Genomic DNA, 24,701 nt, shown 5'->3' with positions numbered 1-24,701 from the left:
AGCACCCACCTCATGAACCCTAGAGGCCTCATCAGAAACGTCTACTCAACTAGGATTATGGGATGGATTCCCTTTATACATTCGTCTCATTATGTTATTTATGGTGCAACCTGCAATTCCACTATTGGATCCATAAAGTAAGAAACGGAATTTCTGAGAATTGCAGAAGCCTTGGATTATTAGGCAATTAGTAATTTCCATATACTATATATATTAAAAACAAAAACTCTAAAAATGTTTGCAAATAGTGCGTTTTGCATCCAAAAGGGTTTTCATTTAATGGCAATTTAATTCAAAGTTTGGTACATATCGCTGCACGCAGCTCCATGTAAACCCTAGTATTTGTTGGATTCTTAATTTCACAGTCCTAAACCTAAAAATTAATTGGGATAAGAACCAATATTGTTATTAAATGGTCAAGGTGTTAGCTGAAGTTTTATCAAGTGATGTGTCAGTCAATGTGTGCTGAACATTCACATTTTTGTGTTCACCCCTGCTTAATGACACTTGTGGATTTGAGGCAACAAATTTATAAACCAAGATATTAATAGGTTGGTTGTAGAGGTCTGTCATGTACTTCAAAGCACAGTTGACTTATTTCAATCACTATAATGTGTCAAAATAGTGTACTGTATACCTTTAATTTATTGTTTATGTTTGAGCAGAAAGCAAACCGCATTAGCATTTGCTGAGCTTCAATAGAGATTGGTGAGCTGGTATGGTCCTAGCCGTCAACAGGCCCTCCTAAAATCCACGCATCTGTGGCCACCTAGATCTAGTTGGTTCCAAACTATGAAAGGCAGGGTCTACTCATTCTTAACCGACATGGTACAACCCTTTCGAAACATTTCAGTTGTAAACTGGACAAAAGCGGAGCTAAAATAGAATTTCATTTACATTTTGAACCTAATAAAGGAATGCAATTGATCAAAAACGTATAAATGTGCATTTTCAATGTAATAAGCTCGAATTTCCTAGAACCAAACAATGAAGCTATGTCCAACAAACATACCTCTTTGGGTGGGATCTCAACTTTCGGTCTTGGAACTTCCTTTGGTATAAGATTCACTGCTCCCCGTTGCTTTAGTGGCTGCATTGCTGGGACTGATGACTGTGGGCCCTGAACTGAAGACTGCGGGCCGGGAACTGAAGACTGCAGGCCTTGAACTGGAGACTGCAGGCCTTGAACTGGAGACTGCAGGCCTTGAACTGGAGACTGCAGGCCTTGAACTGGAGACTGAAGGCCTTGAACTGGAGACTGAAGGCCTTGAACTGGAGACTGAAGGCCTTGAACTGGAGACTGAAGGCCTTGAACTGGAGACTGAAGGCCTTGATTTGAAGGCTGCAGGCCTGGATTTGAAGGCTGCAGGCCTGGATTTGAAGGCTGCAGGCCTTGATTTGAAGGCTGCAGGCCTTGAACTGGAGACTGCAGGCCTTGAACTGGAGACTGCAGGCCTTGAACTGGAGACTGCAGGCCTTGAATTGAAGACTGCAGGCCTCGAACAGGTATTGGCAATTTTTGGTCAATATTTTCTTGCCAGGATTGTTCTTTTGGAATGAAATTCATAGCTCGTCTCTGCTTTGGAGGATTTGGAACTGGAGTTAGCGGATGAGTCTTTGGGTCTACCTCCTTTGTAACTATGTTCCAGGACTGCAGAGTTGGAGGCTTTCCCACATAATCAGAGTTCCATGCTTTTGGTTTGACAAGCTCTTTCTTAATACAGTCTCCATCTGGCAAATATCTCCTGTTCAGAAACTGAAAAATAATGTAATCATGAATGAGACCATACTAAATTAGCAATTGACAATATATGCTACAACATGGTGGAATATGAGGGGCATAGTGTAACATCAAACTGATAGGATCTGCCTCCCCTAGTCCTACACCGAGTTGCAGGGGTCAGATTTCTAATCCTCTGATGCAAGGACTTAGTCAGTGCACCAATATCAATTAGAAATCCAGATGGACTACAATCAGGAACAATACTATTAATTTAGTGTTTGTAAGGATCAGTACCAAAAGATAAATTCTGGGACACAGTGGAACTCCAAACTCTTTCATAAATGAACTCAAAATGACAAAAAAAACAGGACATAAATTTTTAGTATGTGTTTGAAAATCTTAGTCTAGTGCATGAGCTAGGACTGGAAACCACATAGAATACAATAATGACTTTAGCAAAACCAGTTATGATCCGCAAAAACAGCATAAACAATTCTAACATGGTTTAGAATGTTTAGCATCGTAACACCATCGAGCTAGTCGGAGCATTTTTGCAATTTTAGGTGAGGCTGCAAATTGCAAGCCAATGTTAGAGTTTCTCAAGATGGAAGGCCATGTCTTGTCTCTGCAGTGCCTACTAGCCTTAGTTTGAGGTGACAGCAAACCAGTGAGACCTCTGACGTCATGGTCCTAGTGCGAAGTCCCTCTCAGACCTTGGTCGATTAACTGAGTTTTTGTAGTATCTGATCATGGATTTTATCGTAATATAAAAACAAACGCAGGGGGCTTGCAAACTCTAAAGCATCAATAGGACTAAATCATTTCAATTCTCAAGAAAAATAAGTCATCCTAGATAGTAAGCGGACATACAAATATTACTAAGCAGGTCTTGACAACTGCTCCCTTTTTATATGAGAGATAAAAGAGGAGACCGAATAGAATAGAGGCTGATGCACCAAATGCTGGAAATACAAGAGCTAAAAACTGAAACCATTGGAGTCCACGACATCCCTGGATTGTTAACTGAGATAGAAGAATTTAGGTATTTACAATGCCATACAAAATCATGTAAAAATGTACCTGCCAAAAAAAAAAATACATAAAGAGATTATGGAAGGGCTGATAAAGGAAAAAATGAAAACCAGGCAAATCCTTCTGTTTCTTACTAATGCCACAAGGAAGAAAAAGGAAAATGTACAAACTGTTCTTTGGCATACTTCCTCTTTTTGTTTCCAAATACGCAACAGTCCTTTCCCCTTTTAATACTGGAAATAAACTGGAGTAAAGTTAATTTAACCCCTCCTTACCCTTGACATCGGTAACAATGGCAAACTCCTATGATATCAGGGTTTTTTCCCCCACAGGAGATATTGAAAAGTTGTATATAGCATGTGAATCTCCGAGGGCGTCTTCACGCTGGTGTCTGCTAAAGAAACATCAACACTGAGGCGAGAGCATATATAGGAGCATCTCTGTGGGCGAGATGACAGACGTCCTCAAATGTTTCCTGAAGCGAAGCAAGTCAGCTTGACCTCGGAGATGCACCAGTAGATTGTTCCAAAGATGGCACATAATGTGGGCAAAGCTTCTGCACCCTATTTCATTTCGTTAATTTAGGAACCTTAACTGTTCTGGAGGTGGGCGAGCGCAAGGTTCTCCTGGGAATTTACCAGGAGAACGTCCTAGTATGAACAGGACCTCTGCGATGCAGAGCCTTGTGAGCCAGAGTGCCTTGAAAGCGATTGTTCTCAACAGGGAACCACTGAAGCTCCACCAGAACCTTTGAAATAAACTCAAACTTGGGGACCATTCTATGGAGTCGGGCCGCTGCATGCTGCAGCGTTTGAAGTTTTAGTGCTCATTGAGGAATGCCTAAATATTAAGCAATAGTTTAGCCTGGACAAGACCAGCACTGTAATGACCGACTTCTGTACCCCAAGGTAGAAAAGGGAGAAAGAGGAGGCGAGCTTGTTATGGGCATTAGAAGTCACCCAAAGCGGCATAGGAATAGTCAATGGAGCAACTTTTACTTTTTGGCTTGGCGACTGCTGACGAAAGATGGGCAAATCCATTGAAACAGATCATGCAGATTGAGAGAATACAGAGATGGAGGCATTTCTTTGTGTCAATTCCAGTTACAGCAGATGATTAAAGTGTGGAGTTATTGCTGGATAGAACACTGGAAGGATAGATGGGCCATCATACTGGGCATAATTTACTATTATAGTAGTGACTAACCGGTGCATCAACAGTGGCCGAAACAGCTGTTTCCTATTCAGAGATGCTACTGGAGGTATTTCCAATTAAACTTCCAAGATGTTTTCTTGTAAACAGTTTATGCACCAGAAGACTGGTCAAACTAGTGAAGGATCTCACTCTGGGTTGTCAAATATTTATATCCAAGATAGTAAGCCAGGTTTTCTAGGCACTGATTTTCGGTGGGATAAAATTCATGTTGTTGAACAGGTTTTATTTCTTAACTAAAAAAAAAGATAAGGCCACAACCAATGAATAGGAGAACTGTCACGAATTCGCAGACTTGAAAATAATGAATGGAAGAAGGAAGGTATTAGTCCAAAAACAATCTTGAAACCGGTCAATAACCCAGATTTAATGATCAAGTGAATTATGCCAGTGGCATTTGATGAATGGAATATATTGTGCAATAGATCAGCAAACTTAGTAGGAAACTGAGTTTGCAAGATTTTGAATCTCTGTAGCCGTGAAAAGGTTTCTGCCACAAAGGTTAACGGGACCTCTTTCTACATTAATAGTACAACAAATTTGTAGGGCAGTGTCCTTTTTGTATGTTCCGGCGTCCTCCTCCCCCCTCCCCACCAGACTGTGCTCCAATGCTGATGGATATGACTGCTAGTCCACTAGAGTCTGCTGCCCAGACCCCAATGCTCTCTCCCTAACACTTGTGCACATTGGCATCCCCAACTGACAATGCTTTACCCACCCCCTTATAATTCCCTAATATATGGGACATGGGGTACCAAGGCATGGGCGGTAAAAGGGCCCCTAGGGCCTGCAGCACTGCTTGTGCCACCCTGAGTAGTAAAATACTGACAGCAGGCCACTAACTGCAGGAGCAGTGCAAACTACTTGAACTCAACTCTCCCCCCACCATATATGGTAGTCAATGCACTCCCTTTATTATAAATCAGGCATCCCTAAGGAAGGCCTCCTAAAGTTACGGAAACAGGGTGCCATGTATTAGAGGTGTGGACATGTAAGTGCAAGCTTATAGGTCTCTAAAGAGCCCTTCACCACTTAAGGACACCAAGTGGTTGCCGGTCCATGTGATAAAATAGGCTGCCACAAAGGCAAACCTGAGTTTAGAAGCTTCATCATGGTACCTCCTAAATATCACGTTTGTGTCAGGGGTTAGAAGGCACGTTATTTGATACCAAATCTCATGTCTAGGGCGATGTGGCATGCACTCAGGTGGCTACCTTGGAGGTTGCACACCTGGTTGCCGAAGCTTTTGTGTTCTGGCTGGCAGCTAATGCTTACCCAGCTCCTGCCTGGCATTGCCATTACTCCCAGGAGTCTGGAACAAAGACGTGGGCAGAGGTCATACCTCCCTCCCAGGAAGGCTAATTTTGTGGCACATTAACATCTTTTTGTGACATTCGTAATGAAGCTTGAAACATTGAGATAACATACTTGAACCAGTTGTTGAATGGTTGCAAAAATTGATGTGGTGGCTATGAGTGATGTGGCGGCTATGAGTGATGTGGTGGCGACGAGTGATGCTCTGGCGTTCAGTGATGCTGTGGTAGGGCATAGTGATATTATGGTGCCCCTGAGTAATGCTGTGGTGCTGTGATAGAGGGAGGGCGATAGAGCGGGGGCGATAGATGGATAGAGCGGGGGCGATAGATGGATAGAGCGGGGGCGATAGATGGATAGTGCGGGGGCGATAGATGGATAGAGCGGGGGCGACAGATGGATAGAGTGTGATAGATAGAGTGAAGGCAAGGTTGGGGCTTTATGCTAAGTGTATTGGTTATCCAAAATGACCAATTCCGAGCGGTAGAAGAGGGCCGGTTTTACTCAAGTGCGAAGTCTGAAAAAGACACATTTATATTACTGACTAGCATGAGTAGGTGGATAAAATCACAATACTTGTAGCTGAAGAGTTTAACAATAATTGGTTTAGAAGAAGAATGGAATAAGAGTGATAGATCCACACGTGTTCAACAGTACAATGCTTCGATATCTCAGATGTATTAAACCGTTCAGAAATTACTTTCTTGAACGGTTCCATATTGCTCATCGCTCTTTCAGGAATTCCCATTACAGGCACATTGTCACATAGTGTATCCCTCAATTTTTCCAGAATTGACTTGAATTTGTTTCACTGTCAAAATAAGCTTTTCTACAGTGGATGGGGAGCCTGTGTATTGTTATCTTGGTTTGGAAATCTGAATTTTATCATTATTTCTGTCTGAGTGTTTACCATGCCTCAATTGAACATATTCACCTTGCAAGGAGTCTTCTCCCCAGCAAGCCATTGAACTGCAGGGTGCTACAGGCCTCCACCCATGCCCATTAATATTTGTTATGCACACAAAAACCCTCAAGAACATCCGCCACAACAACCACATAGACTTAGTCTCCCTATCAGAAAATGGGCGCTCACAATTCTAAAGATATTTACTTAATGTGCTTTAAACCAATATATTAAAGGACTTTAGTTCACTGCAATTTACTTGATAGTAACTTTTTTTTAGGGTGATAGACCATTATTATTTGCTATACAAAATACAGACAATCATGAATAATACTTTGCTTTTATTATATTTGTGCCTATCGATGTAGTTTTTAAAGACTGGCCATTGTGAAGCAATTCATCTGACAGTTCTGCAATGCTCAAGTATTTGCTTTACTATAAAAAGGAAAATTGCGTCTGGACAATGAGCATGCCTGTGAGATGTAAAGTGTCAACTTAAAGTGCTAACAGACAGTCTTCTAGTTTACGTAGGCGATTACTGTAAATTATTTTACAGTTGTTGACTATCTCTATACACATTACTTCTGTAATGAATGCTCTTCTGTATGAAACAGTACTGCTTATACACGTTGCCCCACCTCTGAACTGAATGTGCTGATTAACATTCACTTGCTGGACACAGCAGAAGTAAGCTTTCCAGAAGTCTCCGTCAACAGGTTTTCTTGGAGTTATTCTGCACTGGAGCGGTAATGACAAACCTAAAAATTTATAACATTCTGCCTATTCTGATTTTGAGGTATGGAATAAGCAGCCGCGTTAAGTAAATCGGAATTCCTTGTAACAATTCAACTGATTATAGATAGTCTGTCCTCAGGATTAATGGGAGTATAATATTTTTAAAACGAGTGGTGGATGGAGGTCCACGTGCACATTAGCCTACACACAAAAAAACGACAAAGAGGCCAGAAACTGTGGAGCTTCCCCCCCACCCGGAAAGCGTCCATCGGTATGGTGTGATCCAGGTTATGTTATATGCTCTTTTATAGCGCACGACTCACCCTGGGGCATCTCAGCGCTGCCTAGAAAAACCCAATAGCGGAGAGTCATGTCAGCAGCTATTTTAAAAACAGGAAGGCTTTTAGTGGTTTCCTAAAGATGCACTAAGTCTGAGTTTTCCGCAGGGCCAGGGGCAGTCCATTCCAGTACTTTGGAGCAAGATACAAAAAGGCTTTACACCCCCAGTGCGGCTCAAGCGTATACGAGGCACCAGTTTCTTTCCTAGATAGTAAAGGCCTCTACCATTTAGAGCATTATAGGTAATGCGGCATATTTAAAAAAAGGATCTCTTCCTTACTGGCAGCCAATGCAGTTCTTTCAGCAAGGGTTCAGAGGGGGAGCCAGCTGGCATGTTTAAAATCATTCTGGCAGCTGTATTCTGAATCACCTGTAATTTATTGAGCAGGGTCTCACCCACTTCCGTCAGCAGGGCATTGCCATAGTCTGATCGACTAATCACCATTGCTTGAACCAAGGTTCTGCGGTGATTAGTAGGCATGTATGGGAGGATTTTACGAAGTATTAGTAGGCTATAATAGCAAGAGCTCGTCGTGGCTGCTATATGATCCTTCATCGTTAGCGATTGGTCCAATTTTAATCCAAGATCTTTGACACTTTGTTTGGGAACAGGGGCTGCACCCAACTGTGAAGGCCACCATTCGTTTGACCAGACCGTCAAAGCTTTCCCCAGAAGCATAACTTTTGTTTTACAGGATTCAACTGGAGGATTCAACTGGAGACAGTTATCAGTCATACAGTTGGAAATTACCAATATGCCCATGGAGAAACTTACTTTGTCAGCTACTGGATTAGGACCGACAGTGAACATAAGCTGGGTGTCATCAGCGTAGGAAATAGTTTCGTAGCCTAGATGTTCTACTACTTTTGCCAGAGGAGCCATATATATGTTAAATAGGGTTGGGCCCAAGCAGGAGCCATGAGGTACGCCTTTGTCCAGAGGTATTTTTCCTGATTGATAGGGACCCAGGGTGACGGTTTGGTTTCAGTCAGACAAAGTGCTGTAGCCATTTCAGGGCTACTCGTTGAATGCCACAGGAGACTAGCCTCTCCACGAGCTTTACGTTCGGCCACGAGTGAAGAATAACTCATGCGATCTGCACCTGCTGGAAAGGACGCCACACCTGACACCCACCACAGAGGGTGGACAGCATGAAAAAGTATTTCTAGCTGCACAGTAATTAGTGTGGGTAGAGAGGTAGAACACGCAGAAAGTATGCAGTAGAGTGCTTTGAAATGAGGATGGGATAGGCAACTGGTGCAGCTAGTGAGCCGGAGACCGCAAGGGGCGGAGTAGGTGTTTTTAGCGCCACCAGGGAAATGCAGGCTGCAGAGTTGATGGCCTGACGTGGGCTCAAAAGTACTGAAACAACCAATGACGCCCGTGAGGGACATATTGTTAACCCAGAGCCGACCTAGGTCCGGGAAGGTGTAGAAGTGCAACTCCCTGTCGTGGTGAGAGTTGCTATAGCCTTCAAGCAGACAGCATGCGAGGTCAGGCAAAGCGAAAACACAGGAGGGGCCTGGGCCCTCAGAGCTGCTGTTGCAGGGTCCAGAAGCTGAAAGCAACAAGCCAACTCGAACCACAGGTCCCACAATGCTAACTGGTTCCGGGCACAGAGGCAAGCTCTACGTCCGGAGTTTGCATTTAAAGAACTAGGTATCCCAGAATGCATACCGCTCCCGGCGGTAAAACAAAAAAATGCAGTGATAAATTAAAAGGTCACCTTAAAAGCCTGCGAGTGATGCGCACACGCGATGTGTGAAACCCAATAAGCACCAAATGGAGAAACTTAACAGTAAAAAAAACGCAGCAGAGTTACTTACGGCAGCTTCACAACAAAAGGTGTCTTTTCATATTTATCCCTGTGAGACCACATTCCTAGTACGGCGCCAGGGCCTGCCAGTGTTGAAAGCTTTGATTTCTTGCTGCATCGCATTGCCGCGTACCTTTGGCGAGCGCAAGAGCACGGAACTCGCATATCTGTGAAAGAACATTTTCACAGTAATTATGCCCCGCCCTTCAAAGGAAAACATACAGGGAAGGAACAGAACGCTGGCATGTGCCCAGGAAGCCAATTGTATCCAACCGAATGTTAATGTAGAAGTGCTGTTCTGCAAGGTTTATTGTACCCAATTATCCATATAAGACCATTGTGCGTTGAACATCAACCACAGTAAACTAATTGTGCCCGGGTGGGGCAAAAAGAGTTGTTTCCAAACGCGCACTCTTAAGTGTAGTCATCACAGATACAGAAGGTTGTCTCCCTGCAGAAGCACAAATGGTCCTTTGCTGGTCGCACATTGACCTTACGTACGCTGAACGAGCCTTAAAAAGCCAGCACTCTTAATAAAGGGGGCAGCAAGTGACCTAGCAGAAATGACGTGAGTGGTGTGAACACGCGTCACCCAAGTGCTACTTTGCCGGCGAGCAGCTTTCTATAACGCGTGCATGCGAGTGCGCTCTTGTGGGCGTTCTAGCAAGCTGATCGCCAGCAAAGTAGCATTTCTGAGAGCCTCTAAATGCCTCGGCCGAGACCAGCACATGCGCTGGATCAGGCCGAGACCTAAACAGGGATACTCTGCACCTGTGGCTACGCTACTGGAACTGTTTGATTGAGACTCGTACTAGGCTAACTCAGTTCCCCCCCGGACCAGTGGGTCTTCAAACTGGGAGGTGGGCCCGATCCAGGAGGGAGAGCCAGTCTTTGGCCAACAGAAGCATTATGTAGATAACAGTGCTTTGTTTTAAGCTGAAAAAATGAGGCCTTAAACATCTCTGTAATGGCCATCAATAATGTCTTTTGTTATTTATATCCTAACTGGGAGTATGTGTTAAAAAGAGAAGGGGCTCCAAATATTTTTCAAATCCCCTACAATTTCTAATAATCTCAATGTGGCTAATTTTACATGTTACTATGGCCTGACTGACCAGAATATTGTATTTGGCAATCATGTATTTGATTGCAATTTTAAAACAGTAATAACTTCTCTGCAATGTTTAAATAAGTCTAGACATTTAAACATTGCCAATTTAATAGAAGAATTGTGGAAAATTTTAAGGGGGGCAGATTATTATTTTTTTCACTAGGGGGCAAAGCATTAAAAAGTTTGATGATCACTCACTAAGACAGAGGGACATCTGTGGAAGCCTGAAGCATACCATTGACTAGCGGCACTAGTTTCCTCCAAACTGTAGGTAAAACAGCTTCGGTCCGAAGAATAGTTGGCAACCGGGCACGGCGAGGGAATCACCCAGATGGTCTAGTGCATTGTGGGAACTGCAGTCAAATGTTAAATGTTAAATGTTGTATACTTGTAAAGCGCACAGCTGCCCCAGCAAAGGGGCGTCCCAGCGCTGTATACCGCTGGGGAACCCATCCTGGCTTTCCCAGTGAGATGTTCCCACCTGGGCCTCTCCAAGGTGAAGACAGGCATCCCCGGCTCTGAAGGGGCCGTTAGTAGAGATTAAGCAAGCTATTGCCCAGAGTTGCTGAGTGGGACCCATGGTTGGAGTAGGCACCGAGGCGAGAATTATCGAGTTCGCTGACCATGGCCCAAGACCCTTCCGCGTCGGGAATCGAACCCTGGTCCCGGGCCCACCTATGCTCCCGGGTCTGCCGCCTCTAACCAGTGAGCCACACCACTACTCCCACCATCCACAAATTTACAGGCAGCTTACCATGTTCCCCGGGACAAATGGAGGAAGTATCTTTATTTAAGGATTACCGCTGAGATGGATTGTTGGTCACCAGTCTGGTAACCAACCCCTTCACTGGATGCTGCACCTAGAGGAAACGCCATCCGACCTTTGATGTCAGCAACCACCCTGTTGATGTGTTTTTGTATCTTGTTCCCTGCAACACTGTAAGCAGTAAAAGTAGCTCTCCCGCAAGTCACATTCAGCACCAGTGACAGTCAGGACAACTCCCCACACGGGCTCCACGAGCCAGGTAAAATTGAACTGACTATCTTGGCTTGGTCCTGGAGCCCGCATCACTTACCCTGCAATGGTACCATGCATCTGGAACTGCAAGTGACCAATTGTCACTAGTGGTTTTTCCCCATTGACCGCAAGCTTACATTTTCACTGTATTATTCTGCACTGATTTTATATTGCTTCTAAAATCTATACCTCCGGTTATATGCATGCTATTCTGTTCATTTTTGTGCCTAAATTAAGAATACACTACATATTTATAAATTAGCTTTGGATTTCTCTTGAGTCGTCTGAAAAGCTTAAAATGTGTTCCTCTAGTAAAGCCCAAATGCTCTTTGCCACACTACCAGGCCGGAGCTGAGGAGTTGTGTGAATCCAAGGACCATCTTTGCGGTCAGAGAGTATTGCATGGTGAGGCCTAACCAGCATCTCCACAATATTCCACCTTCCTACCAAGTTTTTCCATGTCTACTTTAGGCCAAGGAACATCAGCAAAATCCTTTCTACTGTTAAGGCGTGGTGCCCAGAGTTCATTCCACAACACTTATTTGTGATTATCAAGTTAGAACTGTTATTCAGGAGTGTGTAGTAAGCAGGAATTACTGGAACAGATCTAGCTAATTATGCACATCTTACACCTGGCTTCAAAGCGTTAGTCTCCTTGCAGAGCAATTGAATTGCAGAGGAGTTGAAGAGGATTAGAACGCCCAGCTGTACTTCTGATTCTGGAGTGCCTTGAGTGTTAGTGTAATTCGAACGGAAACTTCAATGTGTGAAAGTGTTGAACGTTTTTTCAAAGGAATCCATGGACATGTATTGATGACACGCATGGAAATTAAGACATTACTGCATGTAAGAGCCAAGTAATATGAGAGTTTCTGCCAACTCTGTACATTCTATCTCCTCAATCCTTAAGAATTAAATGACTTATTTTTTAGCTATAGTTTTTGGGGTAACAGGTTATAAGGTTCGGATATGGCACTCATTTATGAGCTGCCAAGGCACTTTACCAGATTTTAATGTTTGTAATGCCCAAATCAGCTGTGTAATAGCTCACAGATGAGCCTGTCCATATTGTGAAAGACTTACTTATTTTAGAAAAAGGCTGACGGAGCTTACAGCGTACTCCATTTAAAGTATTTCCATGCCATTTTCAACAACGACTTCCCTAATTCTTTCAGCATTTTATATTTCAGCATACATGTTAATGCGATTAGAAATCGTGCAGTCTTTTGAAACGTTTAACTTGAAGATGTGGACCCAGGAGGAAATTACTTAAATACATGTTTTCACTGATTAGGGACAGATGCTCCTTCACAGACGCAAACCTGGAATGTGCTAGCCAATGTTGGTACAGCTTGCCCACAGTGTCGGTGGTATCAGTTACAGGTGTTAGTCTTATAGCTAGGGTCTAGGTGATTATCTAAAGTTCCAGGAATCTTGGAAAGAACTCTGTGCAAAAATACATCAGAATCAATTGGTCATATGGCTTTATCTTTAGGATGTAGCATAGTTAAATTGCATGTATCATTTTGAACCATTTCATTTAAAATCATGTATGGAATATTTCCTTTCCATTGCAAATTTGAAATTTGGGTCAAAGACATGTTTGGAATACAAGGATTTAAAATTCATGTATGTGGTCTGTGGCACAGTTTAGAAAACTTATTTCTCCAGGTATTATTAATGCTTTTAAGTAGGGCCTCTGTATCCTGCATTTGCCAAACACTTGTTCCCCAAACACTTTTCTTGTTAAAATTTTCTTTCCAATACTCGCAGCCCTGTATATCAAGGTTTTCAACAAATTCATCGGAGCATATCAGTTTGTGATAGTATTCAGATCCTTCTTGAGTTTTCTGGATTTGATCTGCCAAACTGTTAAATGGCTATTTGAGCGGAATCCCGCAGTGTTCTCATTGTCTATATTTATATATTTGAGACCATTAATTCTGTGAATCCAATGGGCAAAATGGTTAAAATACATTCCGTTCTGATTGTTAGCATTTAAAAAGGGGTCTTCATTGTTAAGCGCAGTTTGTACTTGATTTTTTAATCACTCTTTAACAACTTTTCTGTCTCATTGATCTGAAAATGAACCAGCAACAAACTAATATTTAACAGAGTTGGAACAACTCTGTAGATCCCAAGATTTGATGGAGAACTTTTTCAAACCACTGTTTCGTTTCCACTAATCAGTAGAAACTGCATTTGCAGACAAACTTCAGATGGTGCCATAGGGATTCTATGCACTCCTATAGGATATTTTGTCACTTGGACCAGCTAGCTTGCAATGTCACCATTAGCTCCCCTATTCCTAAACAGGGAGCGAACAGTTCTGACCAACACTGAACAGGACCAGGCCCGGACTGGCCATAGCGGGCACCGGGCAATCCCCCGGTGCGCCGCAAGGGTGGGGGCCGGTTATGAGCCCCTGGGGGCCGATTTTGTTACAGGGCAGTTATTGCAGCGTAGCTGCAAAATCGGCCCTGCAACAAAATCGGCCGAAAACCGGCCCTAGCAAAGCGCTCGGCGGCACCTCCAACCCCCCTGAGTGGGGAGGGGGGGAGGGGGGGGCACAGCCGAGCACTTTGCCAAGGCCGGTACTCTGTTGCCTCAGAAATGGAGGAGGCAGACTTCAAACTTTCACTCAGTCACTCATGATTTCTTTTGCTCAGATAAATACACAGAGGCGTTTTCAATATTTATTGAACCAGAGTGATTCTTGCATAAAATATGTGGGCGGCACGGATTAATAGAAAGAAGCAGAAAAATCTTATAAATGTGTCAAAATACTAAATAAAACAAAGAGCGCCATCATCTTGCTAAGAGCGGTTATATATGCATACCTTTAAAAAGATAACAGAGTGTGTCCCTATAATGCTAACCATAACCTATGTGTCTAGGATGTGAATATATGGTTTGCCAAGAAAATTCCCAGCTGGATGATCAAACTGCTTTACCCGATGGGTAAGAGTGTATAACCTAGTCTTCGCCACAAACTGGACACCCCTCACGGAGAGGTCAGTCAGCTGCAAGGTGAAAGCTTCAGCATGCAGGGACCCCTCAAGATCAGCAGAAGGGTCTCTTCTGATCAGGTTAGGAAATAAGAGGCTATATATAGAAAACGGCATCCTTGCCTCGGGTCAAGATGGTTATCGGGTAACCATTGTTTGTGTTTTACAGATAGCTGTGTCACCATATAGATGCAATAAAACACATTTGTAGTATGCACGTGAGCAGCCTTGCACGAAACTCCAACACAGTGCGATAATATTCTTACTAAGTGTTTTGTGTCAGCAAGGTCAGTGTTTCTGTAAAAGCAATCCAAGCATCACCAATGCAAAAGGTATGTCAGACGTTGTGTGAAAGAGAAGGCAACTTTAGGTAAAAGGAATCCTGTAATGCAAGAATGAGACTAATACCTACCGGGCTGAACTCTGGCTCATGACACCACAGCCTCCAGCACAGGATATTCTGTGATGTTCACAGCATGATGATCCAGACCTGCTCTATGAGAGGAAAGCGGTTGCAATTCCTGAACGAAGGGAAACTGAATTGTTTTATCAGAAATATAATGTTAATTTCTAAATAGCAAAACTGCATCAGCAGGAAGGTCCACAGTAAGAAAAAACTTTCCAGTAGCAATCCAGAAAGAAGACCATGGAGGTTTTCAATATCGGTCTCAAAACTAATGGCAAACCAAGCCATAGAGGACACTGGAGAACTGTAGAGCACATTGGTATGTCATTAGTTCAAAATCTGCATCAGAATCACTTTCATACAATGCAATTCTTTGCAGCGGTAACATCTCAATGGATGTCAGTCCAGGAGCTGCTCATAATACACTACAACTATAAGATGAGATTGTTGAAATTGCAGCAAACGTTTCCTCAGTGAATTTGGTAGTTGGTGTAAAGCTAGAGAAGCAGCTGGCTCTCTAATCTCTAGAATGGGACTCAAGACTTTGGTGCAATTGTACACTTCTAAGGGAAGATCCTTCAGAGTAGGGAGTTGCTCAGAGACCCTATTCCTAAGGCACATTGGTGTCAAAGTGGGTGGAAGTAAGGCTGAGCAGTACGAGTTGCTTAATGCTTTTTAATTTTTAAAAAGATGAATACATAGCTTCCCGTTTTTCTTTGAACAAGGCATTGGAGGCAGGATTACAGTTTGTGGGCCTTCTACCCCAAAAACTGAAACGGGTGGTCTGTTAGATGGGCTGAACACTTCACTTGCCCATCTAATCTTTTTTGGAACTAGCTTTCCCACTTTGAGGAGCCATGAGTCGGGAGCATTAGAAACCATATCTTCACTGGTGATGTACGGAATGCTTCAAGTTGGATAGTTGGTCTTTCACCTCTTGGATGTTCTACAAGACAGTTACATGGTTGTCCAGGTCAAACTCTTCTGCCACATTTCCAGGGTTATTAAGAGCAGGTACATACAAATATACTCAGAAGAACATCTCATATTAAGTGCAACCACCTAATACTCCTCTAGGAAAATTATTTGTTTAGAAAAGCGTTGGTGATTGTTTGCTAAACATTTATGATTGTTTTGAAAACCTATCTATTCTAGAAAAAACCCTGCAGTGACCACTTTAGGATAAAAGACCCTCACTCCACCCTACAAAGTAGAGAATTCCTTTCAAGCTGAATCTTCGACACATGGTTGTCTGACATCCCTTGCAGGGTGACATCCTCAAAGCGGAGATGGGGTCCTTCGTTCTGAACCATCAGGTAAAGGGGCTGGTTCTTCCCTAGGGATTTCTTGGCTACAGATACACATAGCTACATGCATACCCATGCTATACATACATATCTAGGCTAGGTACATTTAGGCAAATTCCTTAGGGCGCGCATTTTAGTAATATGCAAGTGCTACTGTTTATCTGAACTGCTTATGTTCATCTTATGAGCACTATAGTAGAAATGTATCTCCTATTTACTATATTGGTACTAGCAATCTCTTTCGTATGCTTTAGTCTCCAGTTTGTCGCAGCACATGTTTTACACCAGATTTTCGCAGGACCAATAAATATTTATTGAAACGTCTTAATCGCCAATCTGGGTTTTCTGAAGTAAGCAAGCACGAGTGTGAGTGCAATGTACTGTACTCCACGATCCCGGAGGAATCCGGGTTGTCCCGTTCAGTGGTTGCCAGAAACTATCTACATCACAGTAAGATTCAGGGGGTGGAAGTGGCACTGTAGAGCTAGCTGTCTAATGGCGGACATATCCTGTGGGGGTGTCTGTCCGAAAGCGGTTGGGACCCCAATCCCTCTGTTTAGGTCATCCATAACGTGCAGGCACTGGGGATTTCTAGAAACTACATGGCAGTGCACCCTGCAAATTCTCAATTTAAGAATTACAGGTGCTAGCCTATCTAGAAGTTTTCTTTCGCTTGTCCGCCTGACAAACATGTGCTACTTCACCCTACAGAAGGGTGCAATTTGTAGGGCAATTTCAATTTATTACATTTGTACCTAACCATTGTGTGCAGAGAGGAAGAGAGCTTTACTACAGATAATTATTAGACACTGCTATTCTAGGTTTAGGAATCTGAATATAAACCCCACAATATAATAAGGGGAGGAGGGATGAGGCGAGAAATCTGCATGAAGATACAGTTAGCACAGGAAAAAAATCATACCAAGACAAGTAACTTTATACTTGACTCTTTCCCCCACTAATTCCTCACCTTATGAATGAGTCTCAAAGTAATATTTTGCAAGGGGGTGGAGCGTATCACTCATGAAGGAAATACAACACAGCTGTGGCAAAATATTAAGAACTGTATGCCTGAGCTGACCGACTGAGTTTGTCAAGGATATGCACCAAAGACCAAATGGCCAACAACAAATATCTGCCTGTGGGTCATCCCTGGTGAATGCAGTTGAAACAGCCCCTGCAGTCTGTTTATGAATACCATTCCTAGGGTCTTTGTTGGCTATGACACAGCAGAGCCTAATATAAAGGGCAACCTAATGTGAAATAGTACACATGGTCAACACTTCCCCTTTTGTCCCTTTAGCAAAATATACAAAACGCTGGAAATTCACCTAATCTTGTTAATTAAGTCAATCTAATAGGAGGCAGTATGCCTAGGGCCCAGTCTGGGTACCGGTTCTTCCTCTCTGGGAGGTTGAGGGGAAAAAGGAGGAAAGTGTTATTGGGCTGCCCATGGGGAATGTGGACACAACATTCTGTAGTAAGTATACAGAAGTACAAGGGACCAGCTTTTCTACGTACAAATCAGAAATTGGTGGCTAGACCCACAGGCCTTATGAGTGGGCTGACAATCATCAGCAGAAATATTGTTGTTAGGCAACTGCGCATCATATCTTAAGGTGATGTCAAGATTAAAGTCAACACTAAACTGAAGCCTTCCTGCCGAATAAATGGCATGGGAGGGAAAATGAAGACCTTTAAAAAGTCATCCAACTATAAACAACCTGAATACTAAAGGCTGATCAGGAAGACAAAAAAATTAGATGAGAAAAACTGCACATCCTTTTGCAGTAGAAACTGCAAACTCTTGCTGAGCAAGGGAAAGCCCAAAGCACATGTCATCAGAATGGAAAGCCTTAGAGATATTAACACTAGAGGACTTTGACAGAAGTTAATTTAATCCAACAGCCCACATAAACTGACTTGGAAGTAGGTTTTGGTTTTCAGGCAGCCAGCACGAGCTCTCACTTGAGAGTGGAGTCTTGATCCATAGATACAAAAAACGTCTCTGGATTTGGATGGAGGGTCAGAACATTGTGCCACTAAAGGAGATCGGTTCTGGGTAGAGGTGGGAGAAGAGCGGACTAAACAGTTCCAACAGAACAGCATACTAATACCTCCTTGCCCAAGCCAGGGTGATAATCAGATGACCTATTCTCTTGGACCTTCTGCAGAAGCTTCAAAAACAGTGGAATGTTAAAACAACGCAGAGAATGCCCTCTAATCAACTAAACTGAACATGGTGGGTAGTACAGGGCAGCAAACTAACCACATTTCCTGAGGAGACCTGTGGTGCAGAGTTGCACACAAATACCTCCAAGTAGAAGGCAAGGGCTGTCACTTTGGTGTGGTGCTTCCATTTATAATCCTCCAAATATAACCTACTCAAAGTATTAGGCTTCACATTCAATGTGCTTGCCAAATGGGCCACCACTAGGAAAACAGTAGAGGTGTTCAAAATGTATGCAATATGCTTTGGCATGATTATGTAAAATTACATGCAATGTAATTCCATCATTTAGTTCAATATTTTATCACAAAACAGGTCCTTGCGTCATGTTATTTTAAATGAGGTTGCATTTTGCACAAAAAATATAGCAAAAAATTCTATTGCTAGGAACTGCCACAAGGATTCTGGCTGTTTGAGTTGCCCCCGTACTGCAATTCTACTGTGAAAGGCAGTGCAATTATGCAATGTGGCATATTTTCAGGTTATTTCACGTAAAAATCAGAATGAAAATTGAAGTTTACTTTACAGAATATGGAAGCGGTGGGCGGACTATCGGGGCCTGGACCCGCCTCCAGTAGAAGATGTCTTACAACTAATCTAACAGCCAGATAGCCTATGATATGGCAGACATCGTAGCACGCTTAGCACGACACGGACGGAGTAGGCAGCGGCACACGCAGGAGGGAGGGGGGAGTTGAGGGTAGGTGGGGGAGGGCGGGGGGGTTGTGCAACAATGCATTTCTTTGTTTATTAATTCAACTGCTTAATCACCTATGAAAATGCTTGCATGTCAAAGTCCTTGATAACTTGTTCTAGTGATTGTCTCTGGGTGTCAGAGAATTACTTGATGTGTTCCTACCATGCAACCAATAAAGTCTGTTTTCAAAAAAAATAAATTGAAGGTTACTGCTGATAGGATGCGGACCTCTGGAAAAGACCTGAAACAATGTTGCTGGAACAGTTTGGCCAGGATTGGTGGGATCAGCAGTAGACGGCATGTCCATATAGGCAATCTCAACATCTTCTAAAAAGTCTCTAGAATGCATCCAAGCAAGCTTGTAGTGTTGGGGGGCCGTGTGAGGGGGGGGGGGGGGGGGGAATATACGTTGTAGCCTATTAATTCACAAAATGGATGCAGATCTCTCTAGAAAAAGGGTTAAAACAATGTGTTAGTAAGTACCCTGTCCTGCAACTTTCCTTTGACCATGAAATCTACACTTCCTTTTCCCTTTGCAGTCCATTATTTGGAAACTAGTAGTGAAAAATTATAGCCAACACATTGCAATTTCATGATGCTGAAAAGAGGAAGACTGGGGAAAACAGGTGCGGCACATGTCTCAGTTTTTATCTTATTGAGGAAGGGAAGACTCTTGCCATTTGTTATGTCAAGCCTAGACAGCGCTTGTGCCGCATCTTAGAGACATGTTGTACATACTTTGTGGCCTTACATCCCAACCAAGGCTTTGAATTTGTTAATTTGAGTGTCCTTTAAAAATCCTTGCTGCCTAGTGAGTACTCATTCCTATTTGTCCTTCCTTTTAGTAGGGTGTTCACTCCCATAGAACAGCACTCCATTACTTGTAGATTTCCACGTGTCCCATTTTTTGCATCTGTTTAAGGACTACTTTTTCCTTCCTCTTAGAGTATATCACATGAGCGCCTATGTTTTCAGTGGCTCCGTTTTTTACACAGGGCTGTAATTCTTGTTCTTATTTCCTCACATTGATCTGACGATGTTGGAGGGGTCGGTTTGATTTGCTTTCTTTGACTTCAAAGGGTGAGGATTTCCCCGGTCCTAAAACTACCTCCTGCTTTGCTGCTTCAGCAGTCTCCCTACCCCTCCCTTTCTGCATGCATTTGTCTGTAGTCCTACAATTATGTCTATTGCCTGTCCCAGTTTTGTGAAAACATCTAACATGGCACAGGGTAAAGAAAATACATGATAGGAGTTGCTACGGGTCTTAAAAGGGCATGGTACGGCTGCTTTTGAATATCCATCCTGTCAAAAATACGGCATTTTTTAGGAGCATGCATACTTCTACCATCGCACTGCTCCTGTAAGATGGCCACTATTCCACTTGGCACCGCTTGCCGAGTCTACTGGTAATGCTGTTCTTGCTTGCTATATCTGAGTGTGCGCCGCATCTTCTTCCTTCCAGACTATGATTGGGTTCGCTTGAAGGACAACCAAAGGGCTGAGCTCAGATGAGTCTGTGCATGAAGCCCAAGGTATCTGCCTTTTGCACTATGCAGAAGATTCCATCAGTCCTCTCCCGAGTGCGGCGGGCTGAGCCCAACTCCCTATGTCCATATATACACTAGGCAAGAGGGTCCTTTTTTACAAACTTTCACAGGACTGTCTTACAAGAATGTCTCATTTCAAATTTTGACTCCCCCCCCCCCCACCCTCCACCTATAACAAATATATTAAGTGGAGTTGATCACTTCATGTTTCTGCTTACAGATGCACCAGTTTTAGCACTCTGATGTTAATTGGTCAGCTAAAGTTTATAGCACTGGTATACTTCTGTATTGCAAGTTTTTATAGTGCATATTCCTGCCATTTACGTAGCCTCAAGAGCCTTCTGCAGATTTTTGGTTTCCGTATAGTAGAACACACGCTAACATTTGCTTGAGGGAGGAGATTCGATGCCGTGATACTTAGTACCAGGGTCAGTATTTAGTGGGTCTTATTTAGTTGGCTTTGCTTTTTGTTGTTGCAGTTTTATATAGTGCAAACTCGACCCGAAGGTACTGGAGAGCTATACATGAGCACCAGTTACATTACACAAGGACACATTAATTTGGTAGGCACAGGGAGATTAAATGATTTATCCAGAATTAAAGGATGTTGAGTCTATGCAGAGACTCAAACCCAGGTCCACAAATCCAAAGTCTGCAGCTCTGGCTGTTACCCCACATCCTTTCCTTAAGGGCAACTATCTTGACCATTGCAACTCCATAACAAACACTATTTTCACTGCCTACAGAATCACCAATGTAATATATAGGATTCACAAGAAGGTTAAGATAGGACCGAATACACCTAGAATAACTAGCAAAAAACTAAAGAAAACACCAACTACATCCATATCTCCCACAAATCCAACAAGGACCCTAAGAAAATTGGAAAATTGTGAGGACCATCATCCTAAAGAGAAGAAAGTATGCCCAAGAGTGAAGGTTACAGCAAAACTCACCAGCAGGTTAGCTCCAAAACAGACTGCACCTAAGCCCTGGGTATGTAACAGGGGAATCTGCCATCCTCCTCCCCATGTGAGGTAATAACATTACAAATAGTTCGACAAAAAAAGTGAGGCAAATCCAGTTCCAGCTCATGTACACTTTACAAGCAAATGGCCACCAAATCACCCCATTCAGAGTACGCATCAGGGACTTCTGTTAAAGGAACTGGCACCAAAGCCCACAAGTCAGTCATTCATTTACCAACCCAGGGATCTATCCCCAAATTTATTTTTTATTAAAAAAATAGAATAGCTGTGTAGAATCAACAGGTCGACAATAAAGGACCAGGCACCTTTGCCTTCCAATAGGCTCGGATTCTTAACTAGTTCAGAGATGCAGAATATGGATTTCAACTGCACCACTAACAGAGCCTTCTATTACAAGGAAAACGTAGACTAAGTCATATTTATCTTTCATTGTTGGTTTGAGTGTAATCAAGAATGGGGAAGCAGACTAGAGTCATTGAACAGTCGGAGGCCTAGTGACCGTCAGAAGGTGTTTTAGATACGAAGCCAGAATTCTGAAGAATTCTCTAATTGCTCAACAAAGAATTTCTAAAATATTCCTTTTGAAATTGTGGAAGATTCCCAATTCACAGGTTACTTTATAACCAAAACAGAGCCGGTGTTCTATGTCATCCAAGGCATGAGGGTTCACTGACATGTTTTATAAACCTTTGCTTAGAGGGAGTAAGTAGATGCACTGTATGTGTGGTTCTTCTGTGTAAATCTTGATCAGCAGGTTTCACAGCCAAAGACTACGCGAAAAGCACTGATTAACATTTACACCTCTCCCCCAACCTTGTGGTCAAACCTTCCCAAGAAAAAGGAAAAGATTGTAGGAAACTGGTGGATTGATAACTGAGTGGAGGAGAGGTATTGGTCTCAATGAGAGCTATGTATAAGCTAAGAAATTAAACAATCTAGCACCAAAAAGCAAAAGCAGGTGTTAATGCAAACGGCCATGCTCCGAACAAGTGGATAGGATTCCGACAAGTAAAAATATATAGTATTTAAAAGTACTAGAATAATAAAGTCAATCAATACAATAACATTCACAAGCCAATTTAGTCAAATGGCCATGGAAATAAAATAGGGCCAAAATTCAATGCAGGCCAAATAGACCGCGTAGACCTGGGCATCCAATGTGGCTGTCTGGTGAAGGAGCATTGCCCCAATCAAATTCTCTGTAGGACTAACATGTAAGAAGTGTGCCTTTGTGCCTGACCTCAATGAGTGATCATCAAGTAACAATTAGCAGTTTGCCCAAGCTAGTTTCAGAATTCAAGAGGTAAAAATCCTTCAGCAGTGCGAAGCTAAATCAAATCAAGGCAGGACTTTAGACGATACAGTACATTACATTCAGTTCAAAAGCTAAAACAGATGATGGATGGAAGGCTGGACCAATCAAACATTCACCCCGTCACAGATCTGGGTTAAATCCATTGGTTGTTTTTACAAGCCACGCCATTCCAGTTTAGACCCATCCTTCAACAAATCAGTCTTGACCCTCCTCCCCTTGGGATCAGTCCAGCCTGAACTGCCAGGCCAGGTCCTCCCTGGACCAGAAACAGGCATCCTAGGACCGGTTTCGGGGTTTCACCCCTCAGCCAGGCTAGCTTGAAACTGGTGGTGTAAAGAGCACAAGACCTACGTCTGGGCATGCCCTTCCAGCTTAGGGCGACAAATGAACACAAAAAAGATGGACATAATGCTAAACCAATCAAACATTCACCCCCCAGTCAAAGATCTGGGTTAAATCCATTGTTTTTTTACACGCCACGGCATTCCAATTTAGACCCATCCTTCCACAGATCAGTCTTGATCCTCCTCCCCATGGGATCAGTCCAGCCTGAACTGCAAGTCCCTGGGCCAGAAACAAGCATCCTGGGATCGGTTTCGGGATTTCACTCCTCAGCCAAACTAACTTAAATATTCGGGCTGCACTGTTCCCATGGCGAGCAGGGTCAAGATTGATTTGCATATGCCTGGTTCAAAACTGGGGTGGCATGGTGAGCAAAAGAATGATGGATTTAATTTATATCTATTGACTGGGGGTGAGTGGTTCAAAAACTTCAAGCATGATTAGCCTGAAATCCTAGCCCATTGAGAACAACTTTATAGGGCAGCGTTTTTTTTGTAGTTTTTAAGTTTACACTATTTTATTTTTTTTTGTTTTTTAGGCACAGGGAGATTAAGTAATTTGCCCAGAATAAACTTGGTTTCCCAGGTCCAAAGTTGACAGCTCTGGCATGAAGCCAGATACTCTCCCATCCTTGGTTCCTACGGACCTCTGAATTCTAACATGTTCCAAGTCTCAAATTTAGCAAAATCTAATTACTTATTCCAGAAACCTCGAAATATTTAGGTGCAATTCTTGCAGAACAAAGTCCTACATTTCAGTAAGACATAGGCTTTCCTAACCACTTTGTTTCCAGGACCACAGCAAAAAAAAATTCCTTCAAATTCTCCTGGCTGTCTCAAGGTCAGCACAGTTCACTTTTATTTATACAGTACCCCAGTTTTCGGGGGGAATACTTTAACAGCAGTAGGCTTTCTTGAACCAGACCGGTTAGCCGTTTTGTCACGCTCAATAAGCTCGGGGAAGAACTCTTAAAAACTTTACTTCAAGGGAGAGCTGAAAATACTCCACAATACACTTCCATGGTGTTCAGGAATTCCTTCATGCAGGAATCTTATTTTCGGCGTACCTGTCAGCATTTCAAATTTAAGGTGGTATGAGCAGAATTTCATGATGTGGACCGACTACTGATTACTTGCAGCCCTTCCTGCTTTATCATAAAAGCTATCCAATGAGACATTTCAGTTTTCAAGATGGCTGTGGAGAAGTTGAATGAATGGACGATTTTTAAAAGCGCAGACTAAGCCCAAGGGCATCAAGGCGCTAAATACAGAACAGTATGCAGGCAGGCAGGATCAGACTCAAACCAGCCTCTCAGGGAAAAACCAGGTCTTTAAGGTCTTTCGAAAGATTGTGTGAGATCATTGCCCCAAAAGATCCTCCAGAAGAGAGTTCTTCATGTTGGCAGCAGCAATTGAAAAAGCTCTCCCGCCCCATCTAGTCCTTTTTATACCTAGGTACCGTGATGAGATTCTTTTTTGCTGACCTAAGATGCCTCGAGGGCGCATACTGTTGGAATAAGGCCTTGATGCCCACCGGGCCCAGGTCATAGTAGGCGTTTTGAGTGAGGCAGAGGGTCTTAAACATGATTCTGCGATCCACTGGGAGTCAATGCAGCGAAAGAAGGGAAGACGAGACAGTGATGTTTGGGTAAATCC

General features: G+C 43.0%; 1 protein-coding gene across 1 annotated transcript in view; it reads right to left on the bottom strand.

Moving 5' to 3' along the window:
- Window positions 1-24,701, bottom strand: part of CAPRIN2 (caprin family member 2) — a 682,604-nt gene that overhangs the window by 473,922 nt on the left and 183,981 nt on the right. Inside the window, exons 9-10 of the mRNA XM_086952790.1 lie at window positions 1,463-1,756; window positions 1,013-1,258 (exon numbers count right to left, since the gene is read on the bottom strand). Coding sequence (XP_086808916.1) covers window positions 1,013-1,258; window positions 1,463-1,756 — 540 coding nt within the window. The remainder of the gene's footprint in view (window positions 1-1,012; window positions 1,259-1,462; window positions 1,757-24,701) is intronic.

Source organism: Lissotriton vulgaris, chromosome 1_2 (assembly GCF_964263255.1).
Source record: "Lissotriton vulgaris chromosome 1_2, aLisVul1.2, whole genome shotgun sequence".
Lineage (NCBI taxonomy): Eukaryota > Metazoa > Chordata > Amphibia > Caudata > Salamandridae > Lissotriton > Lissotriton vulgaris.
Note: the sequence above shows the minus strand (reverse complement) of the source record. Positions and strands in the feature narration are given on the sequence as shown.